General features: G+C 37.8%; 1 protein-coding gene across 1 annotated transcript in view; it reads right to left on the bottom strand.

Moving 5' to 3' along the window:
• The window catches only part of AKAP13 (A-kinase anchoring protein 13), a 111421-nt gene that overhangs the window by 73757 nt on the left and 23074 nt on the right, over positions 1 to 14590 (bottom strand). The window contains exon 3 of the mRNA XM_065872946.1: positions 9739 to 9875. Within this exon, the coding sequence (XP_065729018.1) occupies positions 9739 to 9875 (137 nt within the window). The remainder of the gene's footprint in view (positions 1 to 9738; positions 9876 to 14590) is intronic.

Here is a 14590-nt window from a genome sequence, read left to right as displayed (position 1 = left end):
TAAAGGTAGGGTCGAGGTCTATGCTCTTTTTACCCTTTTACTAGAGGTGCCAGATGGGAAGTACATCATTTTCCCTTTTTTACAGAGGAACAGATCTAATTCAAGTCAGTTTTTTTCAGTCAATACCATCAACTGAAATGAAGGGAAACTATGTCTCTGAGGTTTCTGCTTATGAAAACTCTAAATTCATACCATATAAAGTTTAGGTTTTCTTTGTTTTGTTTTTTTTTACAAGCCTTAACTAAAAACAAGGTAGTGTGCTTGGCTACAACAGTGATATACTGAAGTTTACATTCCAAAAGCAAGTCTAATTGTTTTCAGTAGCATTTTGAAAAATGCAGAATAGCTTATTATCCCACCTAAAGTCTGCCACAAATGCCCAAATTCTGGCCACAAACACCTAAATGCAAGAAATCTATCCCCTTTTTTCCTTTAACTGAGTACTGGCTGAGTTTTATCGAGCCAAACTGTACATAAAATAATCAGTCCTGGCAATGCAGCCTTTGATAAAGTGATGATGCTCTTTCCCTGGCCAACTTCTAGAGCCTAACAGGAATTGTGCCATTTTGATCCCAGTGGCCTGACATTCTCCACGTGCTGAAAGACACCAGAACACATAATTTGATGGGTGAGGGAAAGGTAAGCATCATGGCATTCAAAAAATAAATGTATCCAAAAGATAAGTGTCTAAAAAGATACACGCTCACATTCTGAGTTACAGATGTTGGCACTGTACTGTCTTAATATCCTTATTTTGCATTCTTATGGGATAGGGAGCAAGGAATAGAGAAAGATATTCTGTGATTTTTTTTTTTTTCCCCTTCACAGTATTTCCCTAATCAGTCAGTCTACTCAGTTTTAATTAGGAGTAAAGAAACTTACAGCTCTTCAAGAAAGATTTTAAAAATTATGGAAACTAATGAGTCCTGTTAGCTTTGAAACAGAAAACAACTCCCATACTAATGGGAGTGCCACTTTAAAGGCTTAACATAACACTTCAAAAGCACTGTACCTTCTGAAAGCATTCTTTATACTGCTGGGGCTGGATCTCACCAGCTCATATGAGCTTTTTTTTCCACCCTGTAGAATCCCGTTTCCTACGTTAATTGCTCTTTAAACGACGAGTGAGGGAAAGATGCGAGGGGACCACTGGACAGTCAGAAATCTGAGGCCCAGACTGTCTCATGGGCTCCCCCACCCCTCCAAGTACAAGAGAAGCAAGATTTGAATGGAGCTTGATTTCAACTTTTAAACTGTCCTGTTCTGTTATCTTAAAAAAAAAGAAAACCAACCCTGTAAGGATAAGATCACCTTAAAAAACAAACAAACAAAAAAACCCACCCTGTAAGGATAAGATCTCAAAGTCAATATCAGAAAAGTCCTCAGTGTTCCCTTCACTGGGCCACACTGTAAAATAAAACTATATGCTTTACCAAGCAGATTCTAAAACAGGGTAGGTCTTGTTTTAAAATAAAATTATCGATGACTCCTTTTAAGTTAGTGAGCATTGACCTGGGCATCCTAAAGTTTCTATTCCTGGGGCCACTCTCCACAGAAAGGGAGACTATAAATGGTCATGAATACCAACTTTAGAAGACACTTTTAGGATGTCTTAGCTTTTTCACTGTACTGTGTTGAATAGTGTCCTCCTCAAGTTCACATCCTTTTCGGAATGTGACCTTATTTGGTTGAGTCTTTGCAAATGTTATTCGTTAAGATGAGGTCATACTACACTAGGGTAGTTCCTGAATCCAAAAGTAGTAGTGTCCTTATAAGAAGAGACAGCAGCCCCTCTGATACATTGCTTTTAGGACCTCCTGCCTCCAAAACTATGAAAGAATAAATTTATATTGTTTCAAGCCACCAAATTTGTGGTAATTGGTTACAGCGGTCCTGGGAAACGAAAGCTGCCTAAATGTCTAATTCTCAAAACAATACCAAGGGACAAGCAGAATGGGCATCAAAAAAGCAAAATGTGTGATGAGCCTGTTTTAAAACACACAAGCAAGGCTTCAAAAGATATGAAAGCTTTTGAGCTGAAGTTTCCATTTATCACACATTCTTCGTACAAGTTAGCTCTTCCCAGTGTGAAAATGACTTGCAGATGGTAGAATAGGTTTCTCTGTAAAAAGGAGAAATCTGCCTAGCATACAGCCTCAACATAGCCTTGTTCCTTGTGTGTGCTATGGCATTTCTTGGTGTGTGCTTTTAACTCTTGAGTTTTTAAAAAACAAAAAACACAAGATAAAAGACCTGGGAGTTTTTTCATAGTAACACGTGATTTCTTTAGTTTTGCATTCCTGATCCTGATTTAAGAATCAGGTTCACACAGTACAATATTCTTACACTCAAGTATTTTTGTGAGCTAGCAGTTATTATCTGAAAAGGGAAAAATAGGACAAATTCAGAAATTAGGACTGAGCTCATTTATTAAGTACTGAGGCAAATGGTTTTAACTTTAGACTGAATCTAAAGAAGGCTCTAAACTACTTTTTTCCAAGTTTTTCTTAGCATTCTCAAAAGAATTTCCCAACTTCATCACATCTTTACACTACCTTTGCAGACTAGAAAGTAGTCAGTGGTGTAATGAGAAATCAAACCCAGAGTATGGTCGTAGCCTTTCTACAGCTAGGTATGTGTCTATGGATAAGTCATGTGATGATCTTTAGATCTAAAGGTTAGAAATTAATATAAGGTCTGTTGAAAAGTATTGTCCATTTAAATCATGGATAACAGAGGAAAGAAGGAAAGCAGGTTTTTAAAACTTTTGAACTGTTTTTGCAATGTTCCCTTTCCAGTCCCTGAATTTGTTAGTGCTACAGTTTCTAGAGATGTCTGCCAAATAACAGATGTGAGAACTACTACTTCCACCATTTTCCTCCCTCCTCAAAAAAGTACCAGATTTTGGGGGATGCTGTTTTTTCATTTATATTTATTAGAAATGGAAAAAAATTATGGCTTCTGACACAGACAGAATGTTCCATGCCTAATAGTTGAAGCTCCTCTTAAGAGATTTTGAGTTGTCAGTCTTTCTTCAGAGAGGTCTTTTCTCTTAAAATGTCTGCTAATTAGACGACTTTCAAGACTTAGGAAATTATTCCTGATTGTCTGGAGGAATGGTGCCATGGGATCAATTAAACTAACACATTTTTTAAAACTTAGATTTGAATCCATGTAAATCAGAGGCACTAGTTAAACTGATCCCATGCTGCCATTCCTCCAGACAATCAGGAATAATATCCCAAGTCCTATATATATATATATATATATATATATGCATATATATATATATGTAATATACATATATATATAATATAAATATATATTTATATGAATACTTACGCATTTATATAAGAATGAAATATATGTATATATATTTTTTCATTCTTATAAACAAACGGCCAAAACAATTGTGATGAGTATTAAGACTGGGTTAGGGCAGAGAAGTAGAAGAGATGTTAAAAGGTGGAAACAGGAGAGAAGGGGTGATTGGGAGTCACGTATGCATGCGAGAAGGCAAGCATACTAGGGAAATTAAGACCAAGTCTACCTGAGACTGACACACAAATCGTTCCTCTCTTGAGTTTTCATAATTGGTTCCCTCCTGCATATAGGAGGACGGGAACACACACAAAAAACTATCATCTCTACCATCAGCTTCTCTCTCCTTGGGGTTTATAAAATTTTGAAAATCTGCAAATGGTTAACAGGCTAGAAAAACCCAATAGGCCTCAGAGAGAATGCCCTCTGAGCACTACAAAGGTATGAGAGTGGCTGGTCTTTCCAACACTAGCCTTATAAACAGACCGTTCTGGCTTTCAGGGGCAGGGGCTGAGTCTAGCAGAGTGACCCAAGGATACTTGGGTTTTGCTTAATTTAAGGCCGAATAAACTAGAGAGAATGAAATTACAAAATAATTACATAAATAAAAGTTAATGTAAAAGTCCAAAACAAATGATGATTTTTATATAAAGCTTGAGAGAATCTATTACTTAAATATATGTGCAGTATAACTATTACATAAATTTGAATAATAATTATTTACTGGATACTCACCATGTGTGGGGCTCTATACTAAGTGATTTCGATGTATGATTTCTTTTAATCCTCACAACTATTTGCTTTAGTAGCTATTCTTATTCCCATTTTATAGATGAGAAAACTGAAGCTCAGTGAGGTTATATAATAAACTCAAGTTTCTAATTTAACTGATCTGGAGTAAGGGCCAGACTTTTTTTCTTTGTCTTTGTTTTTTTCCCTTCTTCTTCTTCTTCTTCTTCAAGCTCTCCAGGTGATTCTAGGTACAGCTAGGATTCAATCCTATTGCTAAAAACTACAGAGCTGTTACTGCAGCTGGGGGCAGACAAATCAATAACAAGATAGGACACAGGTAGCAATACTATAAAAATGTGATAAGTTACACTTCATCAAAAATTTAAAAATTCAGTTCATCAAGACAGCATTATCAAAGTGAACAGGTAGCCATAGAGTGGAAGAAAATATTTTCAAAATGTAAATCTAACAAAGGACTGGTATCCAGGATACATATATAGAATTTCTACTTCTCAACAACAAAAAGACAAACGATCTAATTTTTTTAATGGGCAAAAGAGATGAACAGACATTCCATAAAGGAAGATACACACAAGTGGCCAATAAACACATGAAAATGTGTTTAACATAATCATTAGGTGTCAAGGAAAAGCAAATCAGAAACACAGTGAGCTACCACTACATGCACACCAGAAATGCTACAGTCAAAGCAAAACAAAACAATTATACATGTTGCTAAGGGCGTGGTGCCACTATAATTTTCATTCTTGCTGTTGAGAATAAAAAATGGTACAACCACTTTGGAAAAGGGTCTGGCGATTTCTTATAAAACTAAACCTACACTTACGATATGATCCAGAAATTCCACTCCTGGGTATTCATCTAAGAGGAATGATAATATTTATATTTCATTTATATGAAGTTCTGAAATAGGAAAAATTAACCTGTGGTAGAAAAAAATCAGAACAGTTGCTGCCTCTAGTGGGTTAGAGAGGAGACAGACTGGGAAGGGGCATGAGAAAACTTTCCAAAGTGCCCATATCCTTATGGGCATTTAGGTTACAAAGATGGGTGAATGCATTAATCAAAGGTCACTGAGGTAGAGCTGTTATGGAAAACAGTATGGAGGTTCCTCAAAAAATTAAAGGCAGGACTAACTGCCATATATGATCCAGCAATCCCACATCTGGGTATATATCCAAAGGAAATAAAGTCACTGTCTTGAAGAGATATGTGCACTCCCATGTTCAAAGCAACATTATTGACAGTAGCCAACATATGGAAATATCCTAAGTATCCAACGACAGATGAATGGATATAGAATTATTCAGCCTTGAAAAAGAAGGAAATCCTGCCACTTGCGATAACATGGATGCATCTTGAGGGCATCATGCTAAGTGAAATAAGTCAGACACAGAAAGACAAATACTGCACGATCTCACTTAAATGTGAAATCTAAAAATGTCAAACTCATAGCAACAGGGAGTATAATGGTGGTTACCAGGGGCTGGAGGGGTGGGGAAAATGGGAAGATGTTAGTTAAAGGGAACATACTTTCAGTTATGAGATGAGTAAGTTCTGGAGACCTAATATACACTATGGTCACTATAGTTAATAATAAGGTACTGTATCCTTGAAATCTGCCAAGAAAGTAAATCTCAAGTGTTTTCTCCAGACACATAAAAAGTAACTACATGAGGTGACAGATATGTTAGTTAGCCTGATTGTGGTAATCACTTCAAATGTATGTATGTAATATGTATGTAAGTATCATACATATGTGTGTTTATTTATATATATATATAAAAACAACATGTCATACACCTCAAATATATATGATTTTTATTTGTCGATTATAACTCAATAAAGTTGGGAGGGAAGTCATTGAATGGTACTCTTGAGACTGCATACTTCATTGTATGTAAATTTTATAAAAAAACAAAAAACAACAACCCTATAAACAAATACTGAATTCTAAGTATTTAGGGGTGAAGTGTATTGATATCTGTAAGTTATTTTGAAGTGCATCAAAGAAATTAGATGAACTGGTAGGTGGAAGAATGAGAGACAGATTCATAACTATGTAACAAAGCAAATATAATAAAAAGTTAATTGCAGAATTTAGGTGGTGGATGTTCACTGCACAATTCTTCTAACTTTTCTGTTTCAGAATTTTTAAAATAAAATGTTGGGGGAAAAAATGCCTGACTGGCTTTCTTAACCAGTGTTACACCATATAGGTAAGATATAGATATGTATATAGAGAGGTGTAAACATTATATACACTTATATACACAGAAATATAGAAATAGCTATGCAGTTTATATCTTATTACTACACCTGAAGGAATCATGCTTAATATTGCCAAAATACTAGCCCTTTAATTTTCATTCACTTACTCGTCAAATACTTATAAATTATTATCTATTATATTATACACAGGACACTCTGCCATGTGCCTTGAAAATAAAAGCTCATATTTTAAAATCCTAATGTATGCCAATCACTTAATCCATTTATGTAAAATACTTTATTTAAGTATCTGACAGCAAGCATCAGCCCTGCTTCACAGTTCTGAAATTACAATAATTTCAATACTTATTCATAAGTGATTATAGTTTTTCTAATCTGGATTCTGTAAACATATTTACTTTTATCTCTAAAAGTTTAAAATAAAAGGTAAATTTCTGGCTTGGTGTTTAGGTACTTGCGAGCAAACTACAGCAATATAAAATAAAGGATTTTCCTTTAAGGGTTAGCATCTTAGGGGAGTTACTTTGATTTTCTTAATCAATTGTGGATATGTCTTATAACTTGGAGGAAAAAACAAGGTGTAAGGGCTTTACTTTATCTCTGGGAAAAGAGGCAGCAACTATCAGTATTTTCTGTGGCTTTCAATTATCCTTTTGGATAACAGAGTGGCCCAGATGGTGTATTTTATGATCACACTTTTCTTTCTTAGCTAGTGCCAGAAAGCATCCTAGGATTTCTTCTCACGTTAAAAACAAAATTTAAATTTTATGCTGTTGATCTATGGAAAAAAAGAACTTAGAAACGAGCAAATATCCATAAGAATAAACATGAAGCTCACAACACTCACCAAAGAGTCATACTTGCCAGGAGGCAGGCATACTGAGTGGAAACATAAGATTAAGTGGAAAGTTCTGACAAACATCGCAGGCTAATGTTAAAGAGACCTCTGTTAAGGCCAGAGTCACACAAGTGGCTGCAGGAAGTGACCTAATGCACCACTCATGGTTCGCAGAAAAGGATGTTGCAATGCCTTGCCTACAGATTATTTTTTAGAGAAGAGAGAGTGGGAGGGCTGGAGCCTGAGAAGAAACTCTGGGACAGTCTGATGTTTCACAGTACATGTTGTGTGGATGACCACAGAGGAAGGCTTTTAAGGAAGTAGCTGATGGCCTGTCTGCCACTGCCATGCTTCTATATAAAGCACTGGTTATTAAAGCAGGTGTCTGGAGGTTGAGAGCAAAATAACAGAAAATGAACAGATTTCAGAGTTAGGGCTACGTACAAATCTCAATTTTGTTACTTACCAGCTGAGTAATTTTGAGTAAACCTCTTTACCAATCAGAGCCTCTATTTCCTCAGTAGTATAATGAAGATAAAACCACCCACCTTGCAGGGTTGCTGGGAGCATGAAATGTGATCACATACTTTAAAAATTCTGTTCAGTGCCTAGTATAAAGTAAGCATCTTGTACACATGAGTCTGTCTGTCTCCTTTTCCCTTCACATGTAAACCCTGGGTTTTATGAATGCTAGAGAAAACATTATTGCAAAACCTCTCTGTCACTAACAACAGTGGTAGAGCGGAGACACTACGAGGAAGGACCCTCCAAATCTCACCCCAGGCCATCAGACATTCTTCTGTCAGCATGAAGAGGTGAAAGTGCATCCGCCATTTCTCGACTTCCTGAGACACCCCAGTACGAAATGTTGGTCAAAGTTTATTCAGGGATATGCTTCAACCTTTAACAATTGTATCTGTCCAGTCATCCTGAAAAAACTGCCAAATCTAGCACTGGCCACTTGTATGAACAATCTCCTAAGTGCTTTTGGCAGTTCGAATAATTAGGTAAAATGTAGTAAATTCTAATTCTCCTTAGCTAGGAAAATCATTCAATTTAGTAACCAGAAATAACTATCATTCTGCAGAGATGGTAACGCCCAGGGCAAGCTGTCACGCACCTAGGAGGTTCAAGCAATTATTTCTTAATGGAGACGTTGCAATTTGTTAAAAATTTCTTACTAAGAAAATTTTCACACATATATAAATGTTTAACAAATCCTCATGTATCCATGACCCAGCTTCAGTGATTACTGATGACTGTTTTAAAGCTGGAACTTAGAGATATTATCTAATTTATTTATCTCGGATAAAAGCAATACATTTTTAAAGACATGCACCTTCAGAATGGTATTCCCCCACGGGGGGAGGTGGACACTTTAGGAGTCCTTACAATGAAAACCTCAGAATCACAGTGGAAATTACCTAAATTCTGTTGGTTAAAAAAAAAAAAAAAAGATCATATTGGTGTCCCTCTCCCTAAATAACTTCGGAGAAGGACAGATCCTCCCAGTTGTGTGGACTTTTCACTTTACAGAATCCCTTCTATGAGTAACAATGCCATGAGTCTTTCCAAGGCCCTCTGGAAGACAATGACCACAAGGAAAAGGAACGAGGAAAAGGGCGAGGGGAGGCCAAGCAGGCATACGAGAGCCACTGAGCAAAAATGAAGGGAAAGTGAAAGTAAATGCACAGAGGCTTAAATACATTCCAGACCAGAGTCCCAGAACGGTAAGCCTTCTTCTAGTGTAACTTTTAAACCCAGCATCATCACGCTGCCTTGGAGAACCTAAGCAGCCACTAACCCCAACTGCTCTCATTACTTCTCCAAAGTCATCGTGAACCCTCACAAAGGCGTCTGCACAGCTGCCATGTTTCTGCCCCCTCAACCACTCTCTATTATAAAGACAAGCACTTGTGGCATATAACTGAGTACCATTTGCTGATCCTGCTGTGGGAAAGGCCTCTATTCTTCTTAGGAGACAAAACCAACCTTGCTGCAACCAGATACAAACATAAGCAAAAGAATGCAACAACCCCCCCGCCCCCCGCCACCAACACACACACACACACACTCTCTCAGAGCTTCAAATTATATGAAAACACGAGGTGATTCATGTGGATGGGCTTGGCTTTTCACTAGTGAGAAAGCTTGGATTCCTGAGCAGAGCTCTAGAAACTTCCAATTAAGCAGGCTCCATGAGGACAGGTGACATCACCAAGCTCAACAGCGAGCTTCAGGCCTAAACACATTAATCAGAAGGCTCTGTGGTTAGTTTATACACATGACGTCATACAGTCTGAGCTGTGGTTCCTTCCTGCCCCCTGAGAAGTATTCACTGTCATCTGATTTAATTCACAATAAAGGAACTTCCATTTCTTTAGGCTTCAATGTGAGCTTCAAAACCTGTACGTAACCAGCCATGATTCTACAGAAAATAAAGTGGCTAAGGCCTCTTTCTAAGGCCTGGCAACCTGGAGCTTCATTCTCTGAAAGGGGGCATTTACACTTCTCTAAGACCTGAAGAGAAGCCCTGTAAGGCTAGTAGGAGTCACATCTTACTAGCAGGAGTCACACACTGAGTCCAACAGTACCTTGGAGAAGATAATGCTGTCCACTTCTTCACTGGGTGAGTGGAAGAGGTCAGAATCACTCCCAGATTCTCTTTTAAGGACACCTTGTTTTGAGGCACACTCTCTGCCCAATCCAACATCCAGGAAGTTATCACATTCTGAAAAAGAAAATTTATTCAACCACTGCTTTAAAAAAAAAATCAGTTTCTTTTCATTCCAGCCTTTTAAATCAACCAACTGATCAATCTCCCTCCCTCCTTATACTACGAAGCTGTAAAGGACACAGTCGAATTAGTAGCTTTTAATTCTCAGTTGATACAGTTACTACAGGACAACCATGAGTTTGTCATGTAAACCACAGGTACAGAAAGATAAAATGATGATTTAGAACCATAATTCCACCTATGTATTTAAATAATGATCTTTTCCTCCTGGTAGTTATAGAATTTATTTCTTTTGTTATCAAAATCAGAAGTTCCTTATTAGGAAACTATGTGACAGGATTTGTGGGCAATTTCTGTTTTTGAGACTTAAGTTCTTTCTGGAAACTTGTTACTTTATCAAAATACTGAGATAAAAGACAAAGGGGGAGCATAACTAATAAAACATACCTGTGTATTAAACTCACGGGTTCTATTAAGCAATAACAGAAATATAACTATTTAAATTCTCCTACCTTTAATAGATCTGACATTGGATGAATAATGTGATGAAGAAAAATATATAATCTAGAATCTGTTTTCAGTTCAACAACTAGGATGTGGACTCTGGTGAACCAGACAGAGAGGGCCTTGATAGAAATATTACATTGGTACATCTAGGGATTCTAAAGACTTGTATGCTTAAATTAGCAAAGTATTTAACCCATTCTCTTCTTTAACTCTGTAAACAAAAAGGACATGTGACCTGATAACAACAGAGAGAAAAATATCTCTATGTACATGGTGAAACCAAGTAAGACATCAACCTCCTTCAAGAAGTTTTGAAGAATGAAGCGTTTCCATTCTAGTTAGCATTAAGCATGATTTGGAAAAACATACGTATGTTTATCAAACCTGCAGGTGACACTAAGTGATGAGGGACAGAGTAGATAACCTGGCTACCTAGCAGTTCATGAGAACTCTACCTGGAGGTTTTGCTTGAAAGCAAATTCAAGAGGAGTTCACAATACAAGGGTATGGCAAAACAAATACTAATAGTTTTAGGCTCTATTAATAGACAATGCACCCAAATCCAAAATGGGGACAGTCTGGCCAGTATGTGCCACCAACACTGCACCTATACGGTTGTGTTTGTTCCTAAATATTGATAAATTAAATTAAAACACTGATAAACAAAAATGCATGCATGGTAATGAGGTGACCATGAGTGGAAACACCTGAGATACATTCAGGTTGCAGAGGAGCTTGAAGAAAATGTGTCTGAGGATGGCTGCAGATTTGCCCTGTGCCATTCAGGAGGGAGAACAAAGCCCGCCAAGTGGAAGCCAGAGCTTCACTATAACAGGGCTTCGGGCCATAGGCTGGCAGCCTTATAAAGTCATGAGGCTCGTTCACCAGAAGGGCTGGAGCAAAGGCTGAGTGACCGTGGCAAGACATTTCAAAAAAGCTGTCTGCACAGAAGTGGAAGTGGAGACTGAACTAGACGACCCCTAATGTCTCTTTTAATTCTTATAGTCTATGCTTAGACAATAAGTGTGTGTGTGTGTGTGTGTGTGTGTGTGTGTGTACAGGTCTGTGTTCAGAGATAATGAGAAGAGGAAGTTTTTCTTATCTAAATGAACTAATAACTGATCATCAATCAGTAAATAATTTGCCCTGCATTAGCCAGGAATCTTAGAGGAAGGGTCAAAGAGGCACTGCACTGATACAGGTCATGAATCACTTGTCAATAAAATTACCTTTTCTATTAGTTAGGCATTTGACTAGGTACTGGGAATTATCCAAATAAAAAGAGATGCCTAATGTTTCTGTCTATGTGGAGGGGGGAGTAGTTTACAATTTTGTAGTAGAAATGAATATATTAAGAGGTAATTTCAACACAGAAGTACAGAAAGGATGCCATAGGAATAAAGGCACGGCCCACAGATTAATCTGAAAATGTTTCAGTTAAAGAAAAAATTACCTTGGTCCATTTCAGTCTTGGTCCAAACTATTTCTGAGTGTGTCAGTTAATGGGAATAGCCTTGCCTTTTAAAGACTGGAAATCATGGGGATTCTGGAGTTCTGGTCCCTTTTTTCCCACATCCCAGAGTATGTACTAACTTGGGTGGAGCTGGTGGCTGTGATTTTTCTACTTGTTCCCCCCACACCTTTTCCCCACATGGAAAAATCAAAAACTCCACTCCATGGATGAGGGGAAAATAGGGGGACTGGCCAAGGAAAGAAAGGGCTGCCGCAGCAACTATGCTAAGGTGCTAGCTGTCCAGCTGGCAGTCAAACAGACCACGTCCCAATTCCAGACCTGGAAAACAGAGCAGCTTAAGACATTCTAATGGAAAATCCACGGGGAAGATCCGGACTCAGCCTTGGTAGGAATACCTCACCCAGAAAATAAATCCAAGCCAGCACTACAAGGGACCACAAACCAAGTCTGGGATGAGAATCTGCTGCTGTGATACAATGTTGGTTGGTGAGCTGGGGAGGAGGGAAAACTATGAAAACGAGGAACAAGGGAGAGAAAAGGACCTTAAGCCATTATGAAACCCCACAAATGGAAGTGGGGGGACCCTAAGGCAGAGCTAATCTATACCTCATTTCACATGTGTTGACAAGTTTTCAAAATGGATAAAATCTTTCCTTTCTTCTTACATGCCCCCCTTCCTAAGGAATAAAGTGGAGCAGCAAACAAAGGTATAAACAGGAATGAATGATCATTGGTTTCAGAGTGAGGCTGATGGGGCTCAAATCTGGATCCGAATACTTATAGCAAAAAGATCCCAGGCAAGAAGGAATTTGACCCTCTAAGTCTCCATTTCCATACCAATGAAATGGGATGATTTGTACCCCCCTAAAATAGTTGTAGGGATGGTGAGTAATAATTTATATATATAGTAACCAGAACTCCGCCCCTGAGTACACAGCAGGCATGCGATAAACATGCCTAATGGAGTTAAGGCTTCATTAACCTGTAACGTGTGATTTGACAAGTATCCAGTAAGGACATTACACTTTGAGGTGGGCCAACCCCATTTTACGACCCATATATAAATCTGTCTATAACTTTTGTGTCCTGAGCCACTAGCTTTTTAAAAGCTAACAAAATGTGCACTTTTAAAGTGCTATCTGGTCTTTTAGGTTTCAATTATACATATGTAAATAAATTATAGTTGGGGAAGGGTAGGAAGACTTACCAGCAGCCCACTCACTGGGCTTTGCTGAACCATGTTAATCATAATGCATCTGTTATTTATTCCTATTTAAGTAGGTTTGCATTTATCCTGGATTGAAGAGTATACAAAGTGATTTTAAATGTTACTACCTTATTTAGTCTAACACTATTGCTCTCTTGAGCTGTGTTTAAAAGTAAAAGAAAGAAACCTACATGACTCGCAAGAGGGAAGACATATGGGAACATATGTATAACTGATTGACTTTGTTATAAAGCAGAAACTAACACACCATTGTAAAGCAATTATACCCCAATAAAGATGTTTAAAAAAAAAAAAAGAAACCTACATGACTGAAAGTACCTAGAATTCACAAAACAATATGCCTAAAATAAAAATCTCAGGTCTGAAGTTCAGAAGCATAATCCAGATCTTGGGTTTTGATAAACTGAAGTTTAAAAAGAATCACTCTAAAAAAACCAAAGTCTTTTGGGGCCTGGGGTATGGAGAAGGTCAACAAAATTCAAGATTATGCCCTGGGGAAAATGCTCAGGGGTTCAAAATACATTTCCTTAAATGAGTAAAATAAACAGCAGCATGTGAAGAAACTTCCTGTGAATATTCAAATTATGAGGCAGCCTCTACACAGCAGACAATTTCACTGCCTGAGTGGTTGAGAGTAATTATACTTTTAGAAAAAGCCCCAAACAGCTTAAAGAACCAAAACATAGTAAGTTCTATACTTTTAAGTAGAAGATTCTAGGGGGAGAGATAGGGAAAATGTAAGTTACATCTGTGAACAAGATCAGTCTTATAATATTCGGAGACCCGAAACACAACTACAGCATAATAATATCCTTTAACCTCTTTCTCCACGTGAGAGAAAAACAGAAAAAAACTTTTCATATTTGTTCTGACGCTTCCTTTGGAGCAAAGTCAGAGGACTGAGAATCAGTAGGAAACTTCTCTGGAGATAGAGGATTTGAACCATCTGTCTTTAAATTTAATACTACTGCAGGACATCCACAGCTAAACTGTCTCTAAAAGACCAGTAAATGAAAACTCGGTAATTTTTAAAGCAGGTCAATGAAAACTGGAAAGGTTAACAGAGGTTTTGTTGGGTAAAGTCGACTCAAGAGCCCAAAATGCAAATTACCAGCTGCAAGAACAGGCACAGAGACTTCAGTTACTCACCAGGTCATTCGGACTCTTCCCTTAAGCAAGGCCAGTAAGGCTTTAGGGATGGAAGACAATAGAGCACACAGACATTAGGGAACGTACCTTACGTCACAGTGAATTAGTGGCCAAACTTGGATAAAAAGTTGGGATTCCTAACTAACCACAGATCATGTGCTGTGTCATTAACCAGCAAGGTCTTAAGAGAATTTTACCCTCATCCAATGTTACTAATACCTCATGGGTGCTTAAGGAAAGACTCAATTGCTGACAATACTTCCAAAGATTATGGCTCTCAATCTTGGCTACAAAGCAGAGGAACCAAGGGAGCTTTTAAAGATTCTGATGCCCAGACCACACCCTAGTCCA

The sequence above is a fragment of the Phocoena phocoena genome, chromosome 2 (genome assembly GCF_963924675.1).
Source record: "Phocoena phocoena chromosome 2, mPhoPho1.1, whole genome shotgun sequence".
Taxonomy (NCBI): domain Eukaryota; kingdom Metazoa; phylum Chordata; class Mammalia; order Artiodactyla; family Phocoenidae; genus Phocoena; species Phocoena phocoena.
The sequence above is the reverse complement of the archived record's forward strand: the minus strand, read 5'-3'. Positions and strand labels throughout refer to the sequence as shown.